This window comes from Setaria viridis, chromosome 3, assembly GCF_005286985.2.
Source record: "Setaria viridis chromosome 3, Setaria_viridis_v4.0, whole genome shotgun sequence".
NCBI classification, from domain to species: Eukaryota; Viridiplantae; Streptophyta; class Magnoliopsida; order Poales; family Poaceae; genus Setaria; species Setaria viridis.
In genome coordinates, this window is record NC_048265.2 from 3142256 (window position 1) to 3166850 (window position 24595).

Below are 24595 nucleotides of genomic sequence, written 5' to 3' on the forward strand. Positions count from 1 at the left end.
ATTTTCCATCTCAAACTCCCCTGATAGTGCATTAGTACCACATTTCACAGTATACATGTCACATCCGTAGCAAATTTTGAAAAATTCTGGAAAATTATCAGGAAGATCTAATCGTCATCTAAACACATTTTTAAAATCTTTGCACTCAAGAAACACCAAGATGTATCGGCATGAATGCAACACACAAAGAGCAACTTTATTTAATATTAAAAAATAACCAATTGTTTTTCCTAGACTAAATTTCCTGTCAAGAAGATAAAAGTTAGAAAATTTTTAAAATTATGAGAAAATCATTGTTTAATTGTTCTTTCTAATCACATCTTGAAATCTAAAAATTTCAGGATGTGACATACATGCGTGTGATATTTGTACTATTATTATGGTGGGGAAAGAGTCGTGTAACCCCTTTCTTCGTAATTCACTTTAACTCAATCATCGAAACTACACATAGCTGAGATTAGTGTATTTCAACCCCATTAATTTAGATGAAATGGGCTCAAATAACATCCCAATATATTAAACCTAATCACACCTCTGTGTGTTGGATGTGCTGAATTTCCACTAGCTTTGCTTGGCATTGCTTATTAACTTAGGCACATGTCAATGCAAAACTGCAAATAACAAGAAAAACATCCTGGTGGGATGAAATGTGGGTTCAAGAATACGTTATTGGTTTTGATACTATCAGTGGGGAAACAATAGAAGTTCTATGGATCAAAGATTATGTGTTATATTCAAATAAAAAAGTTTAGAAGTGGGTCGCTTATATGTGGCATGTGCATGTTTCTAGAAAACCTACTGCTTCTATGTTTTGGTGTCTGTTCTTTAATTATGATGGAAAAGAAGCAGCAGCTCTACGGATTTACATTGGGGGTGGTTTAGGTTTGTATTCCATATGCAAAACAACATGACGCCAAGTGCTGCCGTGCCTGCATGGAACAAATTCGGGCCAACTTCGTTCAGGTCTTCAGCTATGGGTTGCCCATCTTCCACTTTTGTAAGCGCTGGAAATAGAGAGCGGCCATGTTTGTCTCTAGGTTCTAATTTGGTCACAAGCTAGTATTTTGAGTCAACTGCAACCAAGCTCTACGTTTCCAAATTAACACATGCAAATAACTTTTGTTCCTTCTGAGTAGGTACTAAAATTGCATGAAAAATATCCATCTATACCATAAATGTGTCTTTGAAACAAATCTTACATTGACCGACGTGCACATGCGAATCAACAAGTAATTAGTACGAGGTATTTCAGGTTTCATCTACCATCTAACTCAAAAAAAATTATTAAATTACTACTCCCTCCGTCCCACAAAGAATGTTCGTTTAACCTTCAAAATTTGTCCCATAAAGAGTGTCAGGTAATCTAACAAAGACCCTCATAATACTTTCTGGTTCAGTTAATGAATTGAGCATACTCCCACCATCAACGCCTGAGCTATACTCGCTAAATAAGGAAGGCTAATAGGTTCAACAATTACTGCAAGCGTGCATGCATAATTAATTCTACTCGATAATCCATTCGATTAAGTGAAATTATTAGAAGTATTTTAAACTTTTAGCATTACTACTATCTTGCGTTTTTTTGGACGGAAGGAGTACTGTACTCCGTGATGTTTCTTTAGTGAGGTCGTGCCGTCCGACGAGATGTTCCCTGCCAGAGAAACATGTGTACCTCATCCCATGGCAACAGGTACCCACAGCTCCAACTCCTCCACCTTAAAAAAGGCAAAAACAAAAATGTTTTTTCAACACCAAAATCATTCATTCAGCTCTGTTCCGGCATGGGGGAGGTGAGGCACTGAGGCTGGAGAGGACGACAGCAACCCCAGAAAAATAAAATAAAAACCGAGAAAAAAAGGAAGGGAGGAAGAAGCAACGATGACTTGTGCGCGTCCGCCTTTTGACCACGCGAGCTCGGCGACACCAGAAAACAATCCAAAGCAAACCCCAGCAAATAATTAATTAAATCTCCCTCCTTTTTATTTTTCCTCTCTCCGCGAACAAAACAAACGATTGCGAAAGCCACACACACACACGGAGAGATGAGAGATGAGAGAGAGAGTGATGACTCGACTGATGAGAGGGAGAGGTGAGGAAGAGAGGGAGAGAGACCATCCGAGCTGCTTCCTGTCCTACTTCCTTATCTCTTTCAGCCCCACCCCGGCCCCGCCTTTTCTCCCCGGCCATCCTCCATTATTCTCATCCCCCACCTCCCTCTACAAATACCCTCCCGCTCTCTTCCCTTCCTCCTCAACCCACCCACCTCCCTCCACCCCTCACCACCGCGTGGTCCGTCCGCTAACCGAACCAGGAAGCACCAAGCAAGCAATCAAGCGCTGGGGTCGTTGATCCTCCCTTACCTCTGACCGAGAACGCTCGCCAAGAACGCGTCTTGTTGTGATAACTACTTCAGTATGTGCTCCGGACCTCGCAAGCCGTCGACCCCGCCGCTGCCGGCGGCGACGGCCAAGGAATCGGCGGTGATGGCGGCGCTGCTCCTGGAGCTGGCGGCGGCGGACGACCTCGTGGCGTTCAGGCGCGCCGTGGAGGACGACAAAGTCTCGGCCTTGGACGCCTCGTGCCAGTGGTACGGGCCATCCGCCGCGTCGGGTGCCCGGCTGCGCCTCGAGGTGCGCACGCCGGCCATGGTCGCCGCGCTCTACGGGAGCACGGGGGTGCTTGCGTACGTGCTGTCCGCCGCGCCGGCGGAGGCGGCGCGCGCGTCGCCCACGGACGGCGCCACGCCGCTCCACCTCGCCGCGGCGGGCGGCGCCGCGGGCGCCGTCGCGGCCGCGCACCTCCTCCTCGCCGCGGGCGCGTCCGCGGACGCGCTCGCTTTCTCGGGCCTCCGCGCCGGGGACCTCCTCCCGCGCGCAAACGCCGCTGCCGAGAGGGACAGGGCGCTCCGCGTGCTCCTCAAGTCCCCCGCGGCGTCGCCGTCGTCTTCCCCCAAGAAGTCCGCCTCGCCTCCCCTCGCCCCGGAGCCGAGGAAGGAGTACCCGCCCGACCTCACGCTCCCGGACCTCAAGACCGGCCTCTTCAGCACCGACGAGTTCCGCATGTACAGCTTCAAGGTGAAGCCCTGCTCCCGCGCCTACTCCCACGACTGGACCGAGTGCCCCTTCGTGCACCCCGGCGAGAACGCGCGCCGCCGCGACCCGCGCCGCTACTCCTACAGCTGCGTCCCCTGCCCCGAGTTCCGCAAGGGCGGCGCCTGCCGCAAGGGGGACAACTGCGAGTACGCGCACGGCGTCTTCGAGTGCTGGCTCCACCCGGCGCAGTACCGCACCCGCCTCTGCAAGGACGAAGTCGGCTGCGCGCGCCGCATCTGCTTCTTCGCACACAAGCCCGAGGAGCTCCGCGCCGTCAACCCCTCCGCGGTCTCCGTCGGCATGCAGCCCGCCGTGTCGTCGCCGCGCTCCTCGCCGCCCAACGGACTCGACATGGGCGGCATGCTCAACCCCGCCGCGTGGCCCTCCTCCCCGGCTAGCAGGCTCAAGACCGCGCTCGCCGGCCGGGAGCTGGACTTCGACCTCGAGCTGCTCGCTCTGGACCAGTACCAGCAGAAGCTCTTCGACAAGGTGTCGTCGCCGAGGGCCAGCTGGGGCTCCGCCGGCGGGATCGGCTCGCCGCTGCCCGCCGCGGCGCCCGCCAGGGCCGTGCCGGACTACACGGACCTGCTCGGCTCCGTCGACCCGGCCATGCTGTCCCAGCTGCACGCGCTGTCGCTGAAGCAGGCCGGCGACATGCCGGCGTACAACTCCATGGCGGACGCGCAGCTGCACATGCCCACCTCGCCCATGGTGGGCGCCAACACCGCGTTCGGGCTCGACCACTCCATGGCCAAGGCCATCATGAGCTCCCGCGCCTCGGCGTTCGCCAAGCGCAGCCAGAGCTTCATCGACCGCGGCGGCCGCGCGCCAGCCGCCCGCTCGCTCATGTCGCAGCCCACCACCGGCGCTCCGTCCATGCTCTCCGACTGGGGATCGCCGGACGGCAAGCTGGACTGGGGCGTCCAGGGCGACGAGCTCCACAAGTTCCGCAAGTCCGCGTCGTTCGCTTTCCGCGGGCAATCCCCGGCGCCGGTGCCGACCCCCGCCGAGCCAGACGTCTCATGGGTGAACTCTCTTGTCAAGGACGGCCACGCCGGCGACATATTTGCGCAGTGGCCGGAGCAGGAGCAGATGGTGGCCTAATTCATCGATCATCCATGGCTCATAGCATCTAGCTGACCAAAGTTCTTTCCTTCAATTATTTTTTCCCCTTTGTTTGCTTAATTCGATTCATATGAGATGTTTTTTTAGTACATATAGGCTGTTCACAATAATATTTGTTCATCAACAAGAAAGCGTGGAGATACCCAAAGGGAGCTTTATATTGATGAAGAACAGCCAATATTTACTCCCTCCTTTCTTTAATTTCTCCTCTCAACGGTTTTATAAATAGATGTACACATGAATACAAACAAGAGTTTATTTACTCTACTCTGATATATATGTATGATATGTGGAGAGCAGCAAGATTTGATTCATGTGCTTTCTGCCTTGTGAAAATTGACAAACACTACGAGAAATTCCATGCTTATCTGCAGTACACTTCTCATGGACTTGTGTATCAGTACATATTCCTGATTCTTCTCTGAGCATATCTTCCTTTGCTTGATTCTTCTTTCATTTAAAAACGAAGAAAAAACAAGTGGAATATGAGCCATTTGCAAATTCGCTATTGCTTCTCCTTGCCAAGTGGTTGGTGGGCCATAGGAGGTAGACTGCAAGGCAATCACAGGTTAGTTTAGTGGAGATGGTGGCGTCATGCTCCAGTTTATCATCAATAAATATTGCAATCAGAAAGGAGGCATTCATGCATGGACCGAAAGCAAAAACAAGTTTAACGAATTATTGTTGTGTTGGTGGGTTAGGCACAATGCACAGAAAGCCCCCCAAAATCTGGGCATATATGCCGCCAAGATATTAGACTAGAAAATGACACTATCCAGTCATTTCCTATTTTTTAATGTTGCCAATGTTGATTTTGCTTTGACAAAAATGATTCTTCTAGAACTCTTGACCTTTTCCTCCTATCCATTAATTGGCCGATTTCTCTTCTTTTGTCCTTTTGCTCCTTTGTTTTCCTGTCTTTGCATATTATATATCACGATAAAACGAGTATCATCGTCCATGCTGTCTCTGGTTTTTATATGCATGGTGCAGCTGTTGTGTTTGGATACTCCGAATTATTGCACCTAAAAAGTATTCAGTTCTTAATCATGCTGGAATATTGTTGTTCTTGAGTATTCTATGTCTATCCAGGTATTTGAATCATTAACGATGTTCTGTCTTGCCAGCCTCCCATCTATGATGAAACTTTTGTTTATTTGAGCATCATGAAACATGCTGACATTGGTGTGGTTATCAAGTGCTTTTACCTAAATTATCTGCGAAGGTATATGTATAGTGGAGTTGCTTCAACTTGCCTCCGCTGTCTCTGCTCTTCCTTTCTGCCCAATTTCTTCCAATCTACTTCTCAGCCTGCAATTTACAATTTAACAGAAAGGATCAACCACTTGTTCATATTTATATGATCACGCTTGCTTAAGGGGTTAATCTATATGCAGTCAAACCATAATCAGCAAGACTAAGGCAAGTGCTTGAGTAGCATGTCTAAATGATATCAATATCGAGTAAAAAAACTTACTTGCGTCACAGGGAGGTTTTCATTGCAGCTGTCTTTACAATTGGTTAGTTTGGTCTTCGTTTTCATGTGAGGCATTCAAACCTTGCTGCGAAAGCAATCTGCACTATTTTACCAGTTGGACGACTGGCGACAAATCCTGTTCCAGATAGGTTTTCAGTTTCACATTATGCATCCAATTAGCATGCGATGTCCCATCTAATGTCAAGTTCTTCTTATCTCCAAGCACCGATTAAGAAATGCCGCATCTTTCTTCCCCTGGTTAGAAAACTGAAGCTTTCCTTTTCACGGGACCGTTTGTATGTGCAATGCATTTGTCATCGATGTGGACATCTGAGACCTTTCTTATGCAATGGACACATCATTGACCTCATCTTCGTTGAAACTTCCCGACAAATTATTTGCCCATTCATTTGTCTGAAGAAAAGAAATCCAAGTGCCCAACCTCCCTGAAAGTTTCCTTCAATGTTGCAACTTTGAAATCTGACAAGATTCATAACCCTCCAAAACCTCTCAGCATCTTATCTCAAGAGCCTGTTCGTTGAAGATGATCTGTTGGTCTAATCCATGGGGACTCCGACAAATCTCGTAGTATTCAGGAAAAGGATTGTTTATTATCCTGATAAAGACTTGGTTCACTGCACTTTGTTCAGAATGCTACTTTGTCAAAATACTAATTTGCATAAACCATTATGAACCATAGAGTAAGCATCTGCAACAATAATTTATACGAAATCAACTCACATGCCATCGAGTTAACCAGGTACTAGCACATGGGGTTGAAGTGGTGAAAAAGATTAGGCACGTACAGTTTCAAGGCTTGACAGAGCAGAGAGAATGCAGACTCCTGAGATCTTCAGGTTCAGCAATCTCTGAAGCCCATCTCTGCTGCAATGTTTCGCATCCATGTCATCTTTCTGACAGCTTCATCAATCCTTGTTCAATAGAATGTCTTACCTGAACATTTCTTGGCAGAGGCAAGCCTTGACTGCATAAAAGTTCATCCGTTGCCTCACACATGAGCTGACCAAGGATGGCTGACTCCATCTGGGCGACAACACCTGCAGCTTCGTGCTCGAGCTCTGCTGCTAAAGTGTAAACAGAGCTCCTTTACAGTTAACTAGATACAGTAACAATCCTTCAGTAGCAACTAGCAAGTTCTCCAAGAAGAAACACAGCCGTAGCAGCATTGATGATTGATGTCTGGGAAGAACAATTGGCAGATCACTGAAATTTGCAGTCCATACGTTGCCTTAATTCGGTGTCCAAATCAAGCAACTATTAGCAACAGTGTCTTCCAGTACTAGATTCCAGTGGCGTGTTGCTATCATGAAACCACTGGCTGTAGAGCTTTTGCAGCACTCAGGAGCAGTCATGCAGAAATGATGGGAAGCCGAGTGAAAATTGAGGTTCCAGAAACTTGGATTGCGCCGTGTTGGACCGGTCTGATCACTGAGTAGAAGGAGATGCCGCGTCTGGGACATGGACCAAGAGACGTCCTTGTGTCAGTTATGACAAGTTGGAACTTTTCAGTTGGCGGATGCTGCTGGTGAAGGACCTCTGTCTCACGGCATTGAAGGCCAGCTTGATTGGGCTCGGCTGCTCGGGAGAGCCCTAGAGATGGAGCCGAAGACGGCGGCCATGGCGATTAAAGCAGCACGCAGGTCGGCCCACTACCGAACAGCCATGGTGCATGATTGGTGGCGTCGCGGTCGGCGGAGGTTGCAGCCTTGCAGGCTCCGTCGAAGCCGGCGGATCGGTGCCCAAGGTGCAGCGGCTGGCTGTGCGAGGGAGGCATGGCGATGGTGTTGACGGCCGCCGGCGGCCAGCGCAGCGCGACCTCGTCGACCGCCATGTCCGGCAGATTACTTCACAAACGCCCCCCTATTTTGGATCGCGATTATTAATCGCAATCCGATTATTTGTAAAAAAGACCCTTGATACTTGATAGCTTACAGGTACGCCCTCGTCCTCGATCTAGGTAGGCAGGGGAAACACGCCGCCGCCGCCGCCCGCCGCACCTTTCGTCCCCCTTCCATCCGCACGCCCTCAATCCCAAGCGTCACCGGAGGAGATTTCGACCGGGAGCGGTCGATTCGCCGGCTCCGGCCTATGCACGCGTCGTCGCCATCCGTCGCCCTCGTCTGGTCAGCGCGGACAAGATGGTGCCTCCGGTTGCGTCGCGCCGACGCCGACGGGGAAGCCTTCTGCAGGTTAGCTTTGTCTGGCACCCTGGCTCGCACTTGTGCTGGAATTAGGAAGCGTCAGCATGATATGCTTTACTTGTAGTCACCGTTTGCAGCGTACTGCCCAGTGCCCCTGATGAATATTTGGTGGTTATTACTTTTCTTTTTGCCTCAATTCTACGCTTTTCGAGCTAATCAAATGATTGGAATAGCCTGCAGTTTTGTGTCCAATGACAGGATCATTCAGCTACTTGAATCTACATTGCATACTCCTATCCATCATATAATGTCCCAAAAATTTCTGTGATCTTGGAGAAATCTTGCACTGACCTCTAGGACCAACCTCGGTGAAATGTTCTCTTCCACGTTGCAACAATGAAAAATGTATCCATGGACCCTTCCTAAATTCTAAACATCTTACCAAGACGGTGTTTGTTGAATGTGATGTGTTGTTCAAATGAACGGGTACCCGACAAATCGTGCAGTATCAGCAAAATGATTGTTTATTTTTCTCATAAATAATTGGTTTACAGCAGTTGCATTGGTCAATCTGCAACTTGACTAAAAATACCAATTCACTGCCTACCAATGCCCTCCTAAGAGCAACGTTCTGCAGGAACTCATATGCCATTCGGCAATTCAGGCGCACTACATTTTTTCGCGGTGTATTCAGGTGCAATGTTTGGAGTTGAAGTAGAGAGAAAAGTCATCTGCAGTGAGAATACATGCTATTTAGTTCAGCTATTCATGTAGAGATCCTGAGAACTTCAGGTTCAAAAGTTTCTGAACCTTTGTCTACTGCTATATTTGTGTATCCTTATCATGTTGTTGACGACTTGGCAGTTGGCATCATCCTAAACCAGCTTCCGATCACATTTCAGGTGCCTACAAACGGAGTCGAAGTAGAGAGTAAAGGTATCTACAGTTTTGAAGCTTAGCGGTACAGAGTCAGAGAGGGTATCTACTATTCAGTTCCTGAGATCTTCAGGTTCAGTCATCTCTGAACCTGTGTTTGCCTCCAAATTTGCATCTTCTCATCATATTGTTGATAACTTGATACCATACTAAACCAGCTCGCAATCACATTTCAGAACACAAGTGGCTACCAGAGGTCGATTAGCCGCATCATCGGTCCATCCTTGTTGAATAGCATCCAATTGCTCGTCTTGCCTGAACCTTTTTTTCTCAGAGATCGAAGAAATGCACAGCTTCTGAACTTTGTGCACGATTCATCCACTGCCACCACTATGAGCTGATCAAGGATACAAAATGCGGCCAAAGTAAAAATAAAGGTTAAGACTCCGCAAATGAGTTGCTAGATGCCCGTCACCTCTGGGATGATCACCTCGGACTTGTTCATCATCCTTATGTTCCTCCTCTCACTGTCTGAACATCTTGAGGCATGACAATTGCTTCTTGCAGGGGTGCAATCTGTTGAACTGCTCAAAACCATGTTGCTGCTTCGCCTTTGAGTTGCGCTGCTCCAGTGCAAACTGAATTTCTTCTACAGTTGTGGCACCAGGTGGATGCATCTGCTGGCTAAGGACGACGCTAGGGCTTCAGCTCCACCGTGACAACTGGGTCTTCAACAATGTACAGTTGGTCACTCTCTGAGTCCAGGAAAAAAGGCGCTTGTGCTAAGTTTGGCCCAGCGATCTTGTGTTGGTGGTTGGTCGTTTTCTATTATCTTTTGTGTGGCGAGAATGTAATCTAATGAAAAGGAGGTGTGTGCGGGTGGGTTGTAATCAAACTGCTTTTTTCTATATTAATGCGATGACGCGTCTAATTCTCTTATCCTATAAACAGCAACGCTGTTGTCAGTAGCAAGAAGAAATCACATATGCTGTAGAATTGCTAACTAGAGCAAATGACAAAACACAGCAAATTTCCTTCATATATGCTTCTGAATTTCAAACCACGTCAAGTGACTATCTGTATCTGGTAGGACTCGGTTGCAGTGATGTCTTACTATCATGAAAGAGCTCAGTGGCACCTACTAGAAATATTCTGCAGTAATATATGTTGAGCTAACTCATATGTCATATTCATGGAGTTGGGGTTGAAGTAGAGAGAAAAGGCATCATCAGTTTTACAGCTTGGTACTACAGAGAGTAAATTCAGCCAAAAATAAACCTTCAAAAACTACAGAAAGAATAAATGCCATTCGGATCAGTTGCTTATTTGCAGTTTCTGAGGTACTCAGGTTCAGCAATCTCTGAACCTGCGCCTCAGCGCCTGCGGCTATATTTCTCATTTTTTTAGATAAAGGAAAGAATCCGGCCTCGGTCATCCACGAGTGGATGCCTGCAGCCAAACTAACACCACAAATACAGAAACTCAGCACTTAGGCTGTTCTAGCAGTACTACCCTTGAAGACACAGTTCACTCCAAAGACAGGAACACTAGCACGACTCCTAAGCACTAGATAGGACTCTAAGATCTTCTCCGGTGCCCAGATGAAATCCTGTTACTGAAGTATTCTTCGTCTGAAGTTCCAGCCATACTTATTGGAGAAGAATTCCAAGGCAGTGCCTTCGAGCCTGCTACAGTTGTTCTTCATTTCATTTTTCTCTTCCTCCTTTGATAGCACCGCCCATGTTCTTGTCCAATAGGTCCCTCTGAAGATTACCTGCAAGAAGGAATTAGTGATCGTGCCTTTGAACAGTACATCGTTTCTGTTCAACCATATGGCCCAACAAAGAGCAGCAGCTCCTATAATCATCTGGTTTCTAATCTTCCGAGGAAACCCTCTAGCCCAAGACCCCAGCATATTAGGAACACTCGTCGGTGGTTGAATTCCAAACGAAAAGAAAACCGTACTCCATATGAATCTGGCAAGATTACATTCAAAGAAGAGATGTTGCACTGTCTCTTTTGATCTGCAGAAGCAACAATTGGTACTTCCCTGCCATCTCCTTTTAGCGAGGTTGTCCTTTGTTAAAATCACCCCTTTCTTTAAATACCATAAAAAGATCTTGATTTTTAATGGAAGTTTTAACTTCCAAGCAACACACATGGATGGTGTTCTTTCAGCTTGCATTATTTCTCTGTACATTGATTTCACTGAGAAAGCTTTGTTTTTATTTATATTCCAAATAAATCTGTCTTCCTGCCTGTCTGTACCATGACTTATAATATCAGCCACTAATTTTAGCCATTCTTCCAATCTATGCCCTGTTAATGCTCTTCTGAAAGAAACATTTAGAGGGGCAGATCCACATACTTTGGCCACGGTGTCATCTTTCCTTCTCACTATGTTATACAGGGATGCATATCTTTCCCTCAAAGTTGTCTTTCCCATCCAAACATCTTCCCAGAACCTAGTTTTTTCTCCATTATGCACCTCAAATGTTCCCATTGACAGGAACTGATCCTTTATTTCCATGAGGCCCGCCCAGCAGTGTGAATCTCCCCTCGTCCTTGTCACTTGAGTTAGAGTCTTGTTCACCAAGTATTTCTTTCTAAGCAAAGTTTGCCATACTCCCTCCTCATTTAGAAGTTTAAATAACCACTTGCTTAGCAAGCACCTATTTAGAACCTCCAGATTGGAGATACCCAAACCTCCTACATTCTTAGGTGCACAAAGGATACTCCATTTGGCCAATCTAAATTTCTTTTTGTGTTCATCACTTTGCCAGAAGAATCTAGATCTATAATAATCCAATCTTTTAAGAACACCTTTAGGTATTCTAAAAAAGGACATCATAAATATTGGTAAACTTGAGAGGATAGAATTTATCAGTACTAACCTGCCTCCCACTGACATTAATTTGCCCTTCCAGCTTGCTAATTTTTTCTGGAACCTTTCTTCAGTCATTTTCCAATCCTTTTTTGCAATTCTGCGATGCATCATTGGAATTCCAAGATATCTAAATGGTAGTGTTCCTTCCTTGCACCCAAATGTCTCTACATAAACCTTAACTTGGTTTTTTGCCTCCCCAAAACAATACAATTCACTCTTATGGAAATTAATTTTGAGGCCTGAAAGTTTTTCAAAGGTACTTAGCACCAATTTCAAGTTTCTTGCCTGCTCTAAATCATTTTCCATGAAGAGTATTGTGTCATCTGCGTACTGGAGGATAGATAATCCTTCATCTACGAGATGTGGCACTAGGCCCTTTATTTGGTTGCTATGTTTTGCTCTAGCAATAAGAACAGCCAACATGTCTGCTGCTATATTAAATAGCATTGGCGATAATGGATCACCCTGTCTAAGACCTTTTTTTGTCTGGAAGAAATGTCCAATATCATCATTTACCTTTACCCCCACACTTCCCTTACTGACTATACTTTCTATCCACTCACACCATTTTGAGGAGAAGCCTTTCATTCTTAATGCCTGTTGAAGAAAAGACCAATTAACCTTATCATAGGCTTTCTCAAAGTCCAATTTGAGAATGATTCCATCTTGCTTTTTCCTGCTTAACTCATGTATAGTTTCATGAAGTACTACTACCCCTTCCATTATGTACCTCCCAGGCATAAAAGCAGTCTGTGATGGCCTGATGACTTTTTCAGCCACCAGAGAAAACCTATTGGCCATCACTTTTGTGAAGATTTTGAAACTGACATTTAACATACATATTGGTCTATACTGTTGCATCATTTTCACTTCCTGGAGTTTTGGGATTAGAGTTATTATCCCAAAGTTTAAACAAAATAGTGGTAGATTACCTTTGTGGAAGTCTTCAAACATGGCCATTAGATCATCTTTAATGAGACTCCAGAATACTTGGTAAAACTCCACTGGGAATCCATCAGGTCCCGGAGCTTTGTTATGCTTCATTTGAAAGATAGCTTCTCTGACCTCCTTTTCTGTGAATCTTTCAGTCAAGATTTCATTTTCTTCTCTTGATACTTGAGGGATATCCTCTGTCAAGGATTCGTTCATAGAACAAATGTTCCTTGATTGAGATCCAAATAGTTCTTTATAATATTTAGTTATGTAATTTTTAAGATTATCATCCCCTTCTATAATGCTTTCATCCTGTTCCAGTCTAAAAATTCTTGTTTTCCTGTGTTTGCCATTGGCTACCATATGAAAATATTTTGTGTTGTTATCTCCATTCAGTAGCTTATTGCTTTTTGCCCTTTGATACCATCTTATTTCTTCTTCTCTCAAGAGCTGAACTAGTCTATCTTGAATGCAATTCTTTAAATTACTTTCTTGCTGACTTAGCAGCTGTGATTCAGCCTTTTTATCTAGCTCATTTGCCCTTTTAAGCAGCTCCTGTTTTTCTTTTTTATACTTCCCGTTTAGGTTTTTAGCCCATCCTCTCAGAAATTGCCTTAACCTCCTAATCTTATTTTGCCATTTCTGCATAGGATTGGAACCTTTTCTTTCCTTACTCCACACATCAGCTACTATCTCAAGGAAATCTTTCCTCAAAAGCCAGCTTAGTTCAAACTTAAACATGTGTTGGCTCCTTCTCACCCCTTCCTGTCCAGTACTAAGCAATAAGGGTGTATGATCTGAGATTTCCCTGCTCAATGCATCAACCGTAGCTAAAGGAAATTTCTCTTCCCACTCTGTACTAACCAACACCCTATCCAATTTCTCATATGTTGGATTTTTTAAGGAATTAGCCCAAGTGTACTTTCTTCCTGACATATGTATCTCCTTTAAATTTAAGCTATCTATGATAGCGTTAAAAAGAAAGGGCCATTTGTCTTCGTACCTTTCATTGTTCTTTTCACTTGGGTTTCTTATGATGTTAAAATCTCCCCCAAGGACAATAGGAAGGTTCTCTTTTCTACAGGCCTGCACCATTTCGGTCAAGAAAGCTTCTTTAAAAGCTGGTTGTGCTGCTCCATAAACAGCCACCAACACAAACTGGAAATTATCTTTTCTTGTCCTTACTTTGAACTTCACATAAAAGTCTCCTTCATCAATACTACCAACGTCTAACTCATCTAGATCCACACCTAGGAGGATACCCCCTGATCTTCCATGTGGTTCAGTCCAATGCCAGATAAAGTTTTTCCCCCCACACAAATTACTTAGAGTGGCTTGGGTAAAGTCTCTTTTTCCTGTTTCTAGAAGAGCAATGAAAGCTAAGTTCTGCTCTTTAGATGTTTCTAAAAGGAATATTTTTTTAGCTAAGTCACTAAGACCTCTGCTGTTCCAGAAGATTCCTCTCATTTGGAAACCATATCGATATTGACTTTGGGTAGTCTGACCTTACAAGTCTTTCTCTTTCGTGACTTAGCACAAGACTTGTGATTACCCATCTTAGAGTAAAAATCCATGTAACTAAAATCATCGTCAAAAACCTCTTCCAAAAGTTCCCCACAAAGGTTCTGAATTTGACTACTTTCTATTTCTTCCCTCTCCTCCTCCATGTCACTGTACAGGTTACTCTCATCTTGATTATCTACCTCTACAGGCAGATCTATGTCTCTCTTTTGTACTGTGAGAATTTCTTGTACTACCCTTTCCTTCTCTTTTTCACTCTCTCCCAACCTAACCCCTAGTTGACTAACATTACAGATAACATTATCTAAAGGAAAATGAAAGGAGACTTCAGTTTCATAATTACCTTCTTTGAGCTCCAGATTTTTCCTAGCAGCCATCTTCTCTGTCTTAGTAAGAATATGCTCATCTCCTGAGTTAGCCAACCTTGGACTAACATGTTGTTATAACCGGATACCATCCTAAACCACATCACATTTTATAACGCAAGCCGACTGGTCACTTCAGTGCATCCTTTCCTGGACTTTCCTGCATAAGTCGGCCTCACCTTCCTCCAGGAGTGTCGCACCAATGTAAACGGACCTTGGTTCTACAGTAAGTAGGAACAATAACAATGTTGTCAGTAGCAAGAAAAAGAACTCATACGCGGCAGAATTGACGTTTAACTAACAATTGACAAAACACTGCAATTTTCCGTTCATGGGTTGTCTGAGTTGTTGGACCAAGTCAAGTGACATTACCTACAGTATATCTAATGGCACTAGATCTCATCAGAAGGGTTATTGTCATAGTACATCGTGAAAGAGCTGGCTCCACCTCCATACCTTTGGCAGTGTTCAGACTTCAGAGCTAGAGTAAAGAAATGGTTAAGCCACGTGAAAACGAGGTTTCAAAAACTTGGATTGTGCCTTCTTGGACTGGCTACATCACTCACGAGAAAAAAGATGCTCCGCAGCAGCGTAACGAAGCTTTTGGATACGATGTGCTAAACTTTAGCAAGATTACATCGGATGTTCGGATGCTGAGCTAATTACAAAACTAATTACACAGATGGAGTCTAATTTGCGAGATGAATCTATTAAGGCTAATTAATCCATCATTAGCAAATGATTACTGTCAAATCATGGACTAATTAGGCTTAATAGATTCATCTCGCGAATTAGACTCCATCTGTGCAATTAGTTTTGTAATTAGACTATGTTTAATACTCGTAATTAGTATCAAACATCCGATGTGACAGGTGCTAAAGTTTAGCATGGGTATCAAACACCCCCTAGATCCAGAAAAACGGCGACTTGGAAATTTCCAGTCTGATGTCTGATGGGCTGATGCTACAGCTGCAGGGCCTCTGTCTGATAGTGTCTCAAGCCAGCTTGGCTTGCAAGAAGCACAGCCATGGTGGAGCTGAGCAGGGGATGGCACTTGGCAGCCATGGTGATGAGGGCAGCACGTGTGTCAGCACGACCACCGGGACACGGGTGTTCGTGTTCTTCCTTCTTCGCATTCCCGTCGATGGTGGCGTGTCGATCGAAGCCTTCGTGTGTATCTTACCATCTATTCTCTAGGGCCACCACCATCAACGGAACACCAAAGACTTCGGCGCGCGGTCGGCAACCGCCTCCGTCCCTCCGTTGCCGCGCTCTCCCTGCTCTCCGTGCTCGCGCACCTTGCTGCCACCAGCAGGTTTCGCTGACGACTTCAACTTCAAGGTGTCCATTCGCGCGAAGCCGACCGACCTCGGTGGCGCTGCTCGCTCGGGCAATGCGCGCGTGCTCATGGCGCGACGAACCGCGCCGTCAACATGCGCACGGTCATGCCGACAAACCGCGCCGATGCGCAGGAGCCGGCATCGCCAGCGAGGTTCTTCATCCGGCGGCGCTGCCTTCGTCGGCGGCGACAGGGCTCACAGGTTGAAGCCCCGCGTAGCGCGTTGTCCACGTCAACGGCGGCCCATCACGCGAGGACCGTCGAAACATGTCGCCGCCTGCAATTCACGTCGATCTAGAACGCACGAGTCTCATCCTACGGCCACAACAGGCCAAGGGGTGGACGGTATTTCATTTACCGTCCGCCCCCGAGTCCGGCGTTCCTCGTCGCGCGCAGCTCACGGCGTCGCCCGGGAGCGCCGCTTCCCGTTCTGCGTCCCCGGCGACCGGACCTACACGTTCCAGCACTCGTCCGGGCGATACGACGCGCCGGTGGCCTCGCCGGTGAGTCTCAGGCAGTGCCAGCTTAGTGGGGCCATGCCGCCCCGGCGTGGCGCGCCATGGCCGCATGCGCGTGCGTGGCGTGGGCCGGTCGAGTTCTGCAACGACGGCAACGGAGCTTGGATGTACGATCGGGCGGCGCTCGTCGACGAGGTCGCCGCCCCGCCGGACTGATGGTAGCGGCTGCCACGTGCAGGGTGTCGGGTGGGTTTCGAGAAGCGAGGAGATGATGGAGGCGTTCAAGCCGCGGCGGACATGCCAATTTACATGTCCCCATTCATTTACATGCACACGAAGCGCGGGGCTCGAATCGATCACGATAGGTGCCCAAGGCAGTGGCTCGTGGGCCGATGGTGTAAGGCTGCGTTTGGTTACCTCCTTATTTTTACTTATTTTTAGCACGTGTCACATTGAATGTTTAGATACTAATCAGGAGTATTAAACGTAGACTATTTACAAAACCCATTACATAAGTGTTAGACCTCCACTTATGTAATGGGTTTTGTAAATAATCTACGTTTAATACTTCTTATTAGTATCTAAACATTCGATGTGACGGGTGCTTAAAAAATAAGAAACCAAACCAGACCTAAAATAAGCGTGTTCTACAGTTAGAAGAGATGGATAAGGTAACAGCGCTTCAGTAGCAGAAGAAACAGCGAAACACCCAAGCAGCAGCATTGATGTGTTGACGTCTGAATTCATCTATTGATAAATCACTGCGATTTCGAGCTGATATGTTTGAATTCGAGGTCCAAGTCAAGCAAGTTTTTCAAGTATTCAGAGCTAGCTCCCTTTGTACTGTCCTTCACAAATCCTGTATGCCTGACCCTTGCATATGACCAATATAACATTCAGATTTGCGTTGATCCTGCTGTAGTTCCTCTAAAAAAGACAAGCAGTAATGGCGAAGCTACATGAAGATGAGGTTTTCATAAACTGGGATTACGCCATTTTGGACTGGTTAGATCAATAATTAGAAGGAGATGCTGCATATACAAACCTGAAGCATGGACCACAAAAACATCCATATGGCAATTATTTACTTCTTTGACTCTATAAACTTGACAGAATAATGAAAGCCAATTCTCATATGAACTGAGTTTTCTTCCTGACAAACTTTGACAGTAGGAACTCGACAGATAGCTGTAAGTGAACCACAATTTTCTTGTAAAGTTTTGAATTCTTTTGACACACATTGACAAGTACTCAATGTGAAGAGGAATACTGGTAGATAAATTTTTGACACACAAATTTGGGACAGCTATTACTACAATTTGGGATGGAGGGAGTGCTAATCAATGTGAACAAGAGTACTAATTTATCTACTCAGCAGTAAACCGCGGTAATTTATCAGGAGCTAACTCATATGTCATTCAGTTATTCAGGTGTCATTACAAGGAGTTGAAGTGGAGAGGAAAAGCACATGCAGTTGCAGTTGCAGTTGCAAAGCTAGGCAGTACAGGGAGAATGCAGGTTCCTGATATCTTTAGGTTCAGCAACCTCTGAACCTATGCCTGCTGCTATGTTTGCAACTCACTTGTTTCAGTGGTCGTCGTATCATCACATTTCAGAACACAACTTGCGACCGGGGAGTTCATCGATCCAGCCTTGCTTCGTCTTGCCTGAAACATTTTGACCGCCCATGTATTTCTCGGAGATGTTCAGTTTCAGACCTTTATGCCATGAGCGTGGGGCCGGCGGTGCCGGCTCTGAATCTCCAGCTGGGTGCGCTATGGCGGCGGGGGATGCATGACGGTAGGTTGGCGCCCTGGCGGCGGCCGCCGGTGGCCGGCGCGACCCCGTCGAACCGCCGTTCCCGGCCTGGATATTTTACAAAATATCCCCTGATTTGGATCGCGATTATTAATTGCGATCCAATATTTTTCATTTAGACCCCTAATTTGGATCGCGATTATTACTCGCGATCCGATATTTTTCAAAAAGGTCCTTACGTTTAACAAATAAGCCCTCTTCCCTGACATGGCAGCCTTCTCCCCTCCTCTCGGCGCGACGCCGGCGGCCAGCGCAAGTGCTGGGCTCCATCCACCCCCTCCCACGCGCTCTAACCCTAGGGCTCCATCTTCTGGCACTTCCGATCAAAGGGAGAGTCACCGGGTCTCGCGGCAAGGAACAGTCCCACGCGATTCCCCGGCTCCAACCGATGCGTGCTGGGTCGCAAATGCGCCGCGCTCCTTTTGTCCATGGTGGCGCGCTGTACGACATTGATGGAGGCTCCAACTGACTGTGCGGTGCCAGCGGCGGCGGTGTGGGCTTCTGTATCTGCAAGACCTGTGCACACCTCGCTGAAAGACTGCAGGTTTCTCCCAATGCTGCAATATTTTCCAGATTTTTCCATCTTCCTGTTCGTTGAACCTGACCTGTTGCCCCAATCCGAGGACACTTTCCAAATCTAGCAGTATCAGGCAACAGATTGTTTATTTCTTGATAATATCTTGGTTTACTGGAGTTTTTGGGAAGATGCAATTTGACCAAAAATACCAATTTATCTACCAATAGACACCTGAGCTACGAGCAATTTTCTGCGGTAATTTTTTTTGAATTAAGTCGCATGTAATTAGTTTATTCAGGTGCTAGTACATGGAGTTGGAGTAAAACCATGTACAGTTTTAGAGCTTGGCAGTACAGACTGCAGGATTCTTGATATCTTCAGGACAGGTTTCAGCAATCTCTGAGGCTACGCCTACTTCTATTATGCATATTCACTTGTTTCAGTGATCTTGATATCATCCTAAACCAACCTTTATGGCATTTCAGAGCATATGTTGCAGCCAGAGAGCGATTGAGGACTACATCAATCCATCCTTGTTCAGTAGCATCCGATTGTTCGTCTTGTCTGAAAGTTTTTGACACCCAATTGTTTCTTGGATCTCAGTGGGGAAGGATGTACAGGCCTTCCCTGCACGAGTTCATCCATTATCTCACGTACGAGGTGATCAAGAATGCCCGACTCCATATCGGCAACAACATCTGCGCCATCCCGGACCAACCATTTCATGTTCTTGAGATCTTCCTCAACCAGTCTGCAAATGGGTTGCCAGATGGTAGTGACATCCGGTGCTATCACCTCATCCTTGTTCACGACTCTCCTGTTCCTCCTCTCCCTGTCTGAACTTCTTGAGGAGGCATGGCAAGAGCTTCTCGCCGGAGATGGGTTATCGAACTGGTCAAGATCAGCATGCGGCTTCCTCCTTGAGTTCTGCTCTTCCAATGTATTCTGAACTTCATCTGCAGTCACTGGATACAGTAACGGCGCTGTCAGTTGCAGGAAGAAACTCATACGCAGCATAGTTGGTTGGAACAATTGACAGAACACTGCAATTTGCGGTTCATACAGGATGATGATCAGCAATCGATTTGTGGTCTCTTTTCTTTTTACGTTTTATGAATTTTTGGACTATGTCGAGTGACTATTAGCTGATAGTGCTGTATTTCAGTGAAGGGTTACTATCATGAACATCTTTTTCCAATTTCCATACCTTTTCAGAGCAAGCATGAAGAGATAATCAAGCCGCATGAACATGAGAACGTATGTGGTGCAAACCATCTACCCCATGCAACCTTGGAAACTATGAATTAAGGCCACAAGATGCTAATCCAATGGATAGGGTTAATGGTAGGATTATTTTACACTTAAGCCCCCCACACTGTCTTGGACTCACTGGAAGAAGATGCTGCGTAATTAATCCTAAAACTTGGACCACAAAAGATTTTCTTTTATGGCAGTTATCAACCAACAAATGTAAATGGCATTTTTTTTCAAATTTGACTGAACAAGCTTGTCGGATTGTTGGAAATGAACTGCAATTCTGATATGCTGCTGTTTTTTCCTCTTTGACAAATTTTGATGCGGCAATTCTTATACGTGATGAAGGTTGATGTGCTCTGGGATTGGGAGATGGGAGCACATCAAGATTAGCATGCTGAGTGCAGCAAGGAAACAAGCAAGTAATGCAGTCAGGAGGGAGGTGGACGAACCTGAGGTAGCCGAGCAGGGCTCTGCGTGCTCCACCTCTTCCAAGGACGACGAGGTAGTGGTGGTGGACGACTCCTCCTGCGCATCTCTCACCTCGAGCACCGACACCGGGCTCGAGCTCTGCGCGTCGCACTCCGCCGCCGGCATTCTCCTGCGGCGGCCCGAGCCCGACGAGGGCCCCGCCTCCTCGTCGCCGAACAGCAGCCTGCGGCAGTGCCCGTTCCTCCCCTGTTTCCTGGCCCCGTCCGCGTCCGGTCCCCTCTCGCCACGCCGCGTCTTCGGCTCCGCGGCTGCGAGCAAGAACTCCAGCTCCTCCCTGGCGTCGTCGCTCCCGCGGCGGTCGCCCTCGGGGCTGAAGCTGAGGAGCAGGAACTCGTCGCTCTCCTCCCTCAGGTACGCCGGCTTCTCCCTCAGCGACGCCGACGCCCGGACCACCCGCGGCTGGTGGCGGTGCTGCTGCGCGTCCCAGGGGCTTGGCGACCCCTCCGCGGAACTCGCGGAGCGGCTCCGCCGCAGCGGGAGAGGCGGCGTCGGCGTCGGCGTCGGCTGGGCGTGCGGCGCCTCGGCCGGCATCGCGTCCAGACCCATGAGCCTGGCCACAATGCAGGGGCTCCTCGGCTCCGTTTCCGGCGTGGGGAGGTGGCGGGGTGTCGGTGCGGCGGTGGCGGGACCGTCGGCATTGCCGGCGCTGCGCGCGCAGAGGAGGCGGCGCAGGAAGTCGAGCGCGAAGCCGGACGACGACGCCAGCTTCGCCATGAGAGCGCGTCTAGAATTCGGGTGCGTGCTGATGCCGGTGAGCACGGGTCCGCGTGGAGTGGGAGGAACGGTGTTGGCTGGTGGTGGCGTTGCTGGTTTGAACTGGGAACGGAGGGAAAGCAGTCAAAGCAGGGGAGGGAGGAAGAAGCAGGCAAACGGAATAGAAAAAAGGCCAGGCTTGTTGCAAAAAAGAGTGGGACAATGTTAACCAGTGTTCTTTTGGATTTGACCCGCTTGAGCGACATGAATTTCATCAAAATCTTTCCCCTTTCAAATAGTTACTGCCATTTTACCTCTTTTATTTGAAAAACGGAAAGCTTTGCAAGTATCAAATACCCTTCTTTGTCAGGGGTTGCATCTACGATCTACCCGTTGTTAGTAGATAGATGCTCCTCTAGATGGCATAGTTTCGACCTAACCACATAAAAGGTGCCTGCCACAAGCGAGCCAGGCCTGTTGAAGCGCAGTTTGTTTGGTATTTGAATTTGAAACCCTCAAAGTAATTTTTCGTCAACCTTTTGCTGTCCTTGTTCTTGTTACACAAAAGAAAGAGCACTATATTCGCTAATTTTGAACTTTGACAATGCTTTTGGAAAACGCATGGTGGACTAAACATAAACAGGTGGCAAAGGGTACAAAGTGCAGGTTCCAGTGTCGAGTGTGAAACGCGCAAAGCGGAAAAGGAAGGAGAGAGGGAGGCGGTTTCCCGTGGCGTTGCGGGCGGGGCGGGCACTCCGTTTGAAAGCACGCGAGGTCCATGCGCGGCCGCCGTAAGCCATAACTGCCGGCCTGCTGCTCACTAATCGTGGTTGGCTTGGCGTCGCCGCGCCGCTGTTGCGGACGAGAGAGCTGGCTGGTGGGGCCGGGTCCAGCGGGGCCCACGTAAGGAGGCTTTCTTCGTCTGCGCTCCGGGCCCGCACGCGGCAGCGTTTGTTTGAAACCCGGCCCACTCGGGGGGAGGGGATGGGAAGGCCGAAGGGGGGCCCTGCCAGGACTTTTGGCTCCTCCTGACTGACCATCCATGCATGATCCATCCGAGCCAGCAGTCAGGTCAGCGTCTGTCTGAACGCCAACTGCCACTGGCGAGCAGAGTAGCAGGCTGCCGCTGATCTTGCTGGTCGATCGGGTGGGCCATGGTCTCATCACCCCGGATCTTCTTCCTCTCCGGGCCTCCCATATCCCACTCCGCCTCCTTGCAAGTTTTTTAAAACTTTTAAAGTAATATGCGCTAGAAGTCCATCCACTTGTAAGGAAAGAGGTGTCATTTAGATCCACGAACTTGAAAAGTGTATTTTAAGGTTAATAAACTTGTTAAGGGCTCATTTGGCGAGGCTTCGACTCCTCCTAAAACAGCTCCGGCTCTGGCTCCTCTGGTGGAGCGACTTCTCTGGTATAAATGGAGCCCGTTTACGAAACGTTTGGTAAAATAACTCCCTCATCTTTTGTCATGAGTTGATGAAGATGTCCAATGTCCATTATGCCCCTGACTTTTTCACTTGGTTGTACAATAGGTTTTACATTCTTTTTCTACAATTTATAATGTGATTAGATGTGAAATGAAAAGAATTAATATATATAATTATAGATCAATCAATAGTTTCTCCCTTTTCTTTATTAATTATAGATTAACTAATTATTTCATTTTTCCTTTTTATTTTCTATCTCTCCTTTTCTTTTGGTTTTTCATCCTTATCCGGTCCTCCGGTCCTCATCCTTGCTCCAATCCGCCGGTCCACCCCAACCCCATCTGCTCCAGCCTGCCGCCCTACGAGGAGTGTGCGTCGTGCGGCTCCGATCCTTGACACGTCGCGCCCTCATCGCCACGTTATGGCCCCGACGCGTCGCCCTGCTCCGGCCCCAAGGTGCAGCCCTCGTCGCTTGTTGTTGCTCCGCGACCACTAGTGCCCATTGCGCGCTCCGCCGTTGTCGCTGCTCCTCGCCGTCGTACGCTGCTGCTAGTGCCCACCGCGCGCTCCGTCGTCATCGCTGGTGCCTAGCTGCTGCATCTGCTCCTGCTAGCGCCCGATCCCTTGGCCACCGCGCGCGCCGTTGGGGCTTGGTGGGTCGGGACACTGGTGGCATGTGGGGGTGAAATTAGCTGAACTCTATGGGTATTTTGGTACAATCAATGTGGGGGGTGGAAGGAGGAGCTGCTGGAGCTAGTATTTTTGGCTTCGTGGTCCCAGTTCATTTTCGCGAACGGCTCCAAAGTGCTTCAACATCGAAGCCATTTTCTTTTTTGGTGTTTGGCATGGCTCCTCTAGAAGCGGGAGCTAGAGCCATTAGGAGAGCTCTACCAAAGAAGCCCTAAATCTTTCACCGCAGATCCATACTCCTCCACATGGGCACGTAACGCTGACATGGCACGTTGCCATGGCATCTCTTCTCTCCCTCCTTCTTGGACATTTCATCATGCACGTAAGCGCCACCTTGCTCCACCGTCCGTTAACATCGTGCCACTGCTGCTAAGTGCCACCATGCTGCCACCACCTCCAAGCACGCTCACCAGGTGCTCTTCCCACCCACGTTGCCGTGAACACGGAGATGTCGTCGTGGTCGGTGCAGCGATAGCCTATGACCACACGCTGCTGAAGCTACTCTGCAACACCGCCGTCACGCTCACGCTGAGCCCAACCACATCCGCGCCACCATCACCATCGGCCGCGTCGGCGCAACTGTCGGTCGCGGCGTTGCTGCCGAAGGGCGGCACGGATGAGTGCCACCATCGATGGCAGCGGCGCTCCGGGGTTGGGCTTCGGGTTTGGGGTTTGGGGTTGGGCTTCCTTGTGCTGTCGAACCTAGAGAGAGCTTCACGGGTGCTGTAGGCCCGGCGGTGGAGGCAGGCGGCGGGCGGTGAGGCATGGCGGCGATGGCACTGCCGGCCGGGTGGCGAGGGACAACTGGTGGGCGGTGTTGGGGTGGGGATCATTGAAATATTAACTATGAAAAGCAGTAAATAAATATTAGACTCCCAAAAGATCATGAATAAAAACCCTACCCATAAGCTTAAGGAAAGATTAAAAGACAAATAAAAGAATCCGAAAACACCTTAAGTAGGGTAGCACCCTATATAAAGAAGAAATAAAATATGTAATCCAACCTAATAGATACGGAAGTAACCAGGAAGCCCAATAAAGCTATAAATACATACTAAGAGGAAATTGTACAAAGGCAATGATCCCCTAATAATAAACAACCAACAAATAACTCATCCAAAGATAAGAAGATAATAAAGGAAAGTTGAGGTACCTAAGGATAAAAATAAAACAAAGAATAATCATATAACATTGTCCCTAAAACTATAACCCCTAAAAATATATAAATCAAAACCAAAGATGCATGCAATATTAGGAAATAAACCACAAAGATCTAAACAAATAAATAGTACCCTACCCATTCCACCCCTCTAAATCTCGAGGACGAGATTCCCTTAAGTGGGGTAGATCTGTAACATCCCCAAATTCAAATCCATAAACATAAGTACTTTTTAAAAGTTTTCAAAACACACTTAACTTTAATCCTCTTTTCCTCCCCTCATGATTAAAATCTCTTAGAGTGTGTCCAT

The 24595-nt window shown here is 47.5% G+C and overlaps 1 protein-coding gene and 1 pseudogene across 1 annotated transcript; one reads left to right on the forward strand and one right to left on the reverse strand.

The window, feature by feature from the left end:
• The first annotated feature begins 2207 nt into the window (after nucleotides 1–2207).
• LOC117848427 (zinc finger CCCH domain-containing protein 33) lies at nucleotides 2208–4531 on the forward strand. The gene has a single exon (XM_034729833.2). It carries the CDS (start codon nucleotides 2415–2417, stop codon nucleotides 4194–4196), a length of 1782 nt encoding a protein of 593 aa, XP_034585724.1. The 5' UTR covers nucleotides 2208–2414; the 3' UTR covers nucleotides 4197–4531.
• Nucleotides 4532–18921: 14390 nt separating this feature from the next.
• On the reverse strand, nucleotides 18922–21220 carry LOC117847660 (uncharacterized; annotated as a pseudogene).
• Between the last annotated feature and the right edge of the window lie 3375 nt (nucleotides 21221–24595).

Coding starts and splice junctions, on each gene's coding strand:
- LOC117848427 (XM_034729833.2), top strand. CDS start 2,415: ATGTGCTCCGGACCTCGCAAGCCGTCGACCCCGCCGCTGCCGGCGGCG.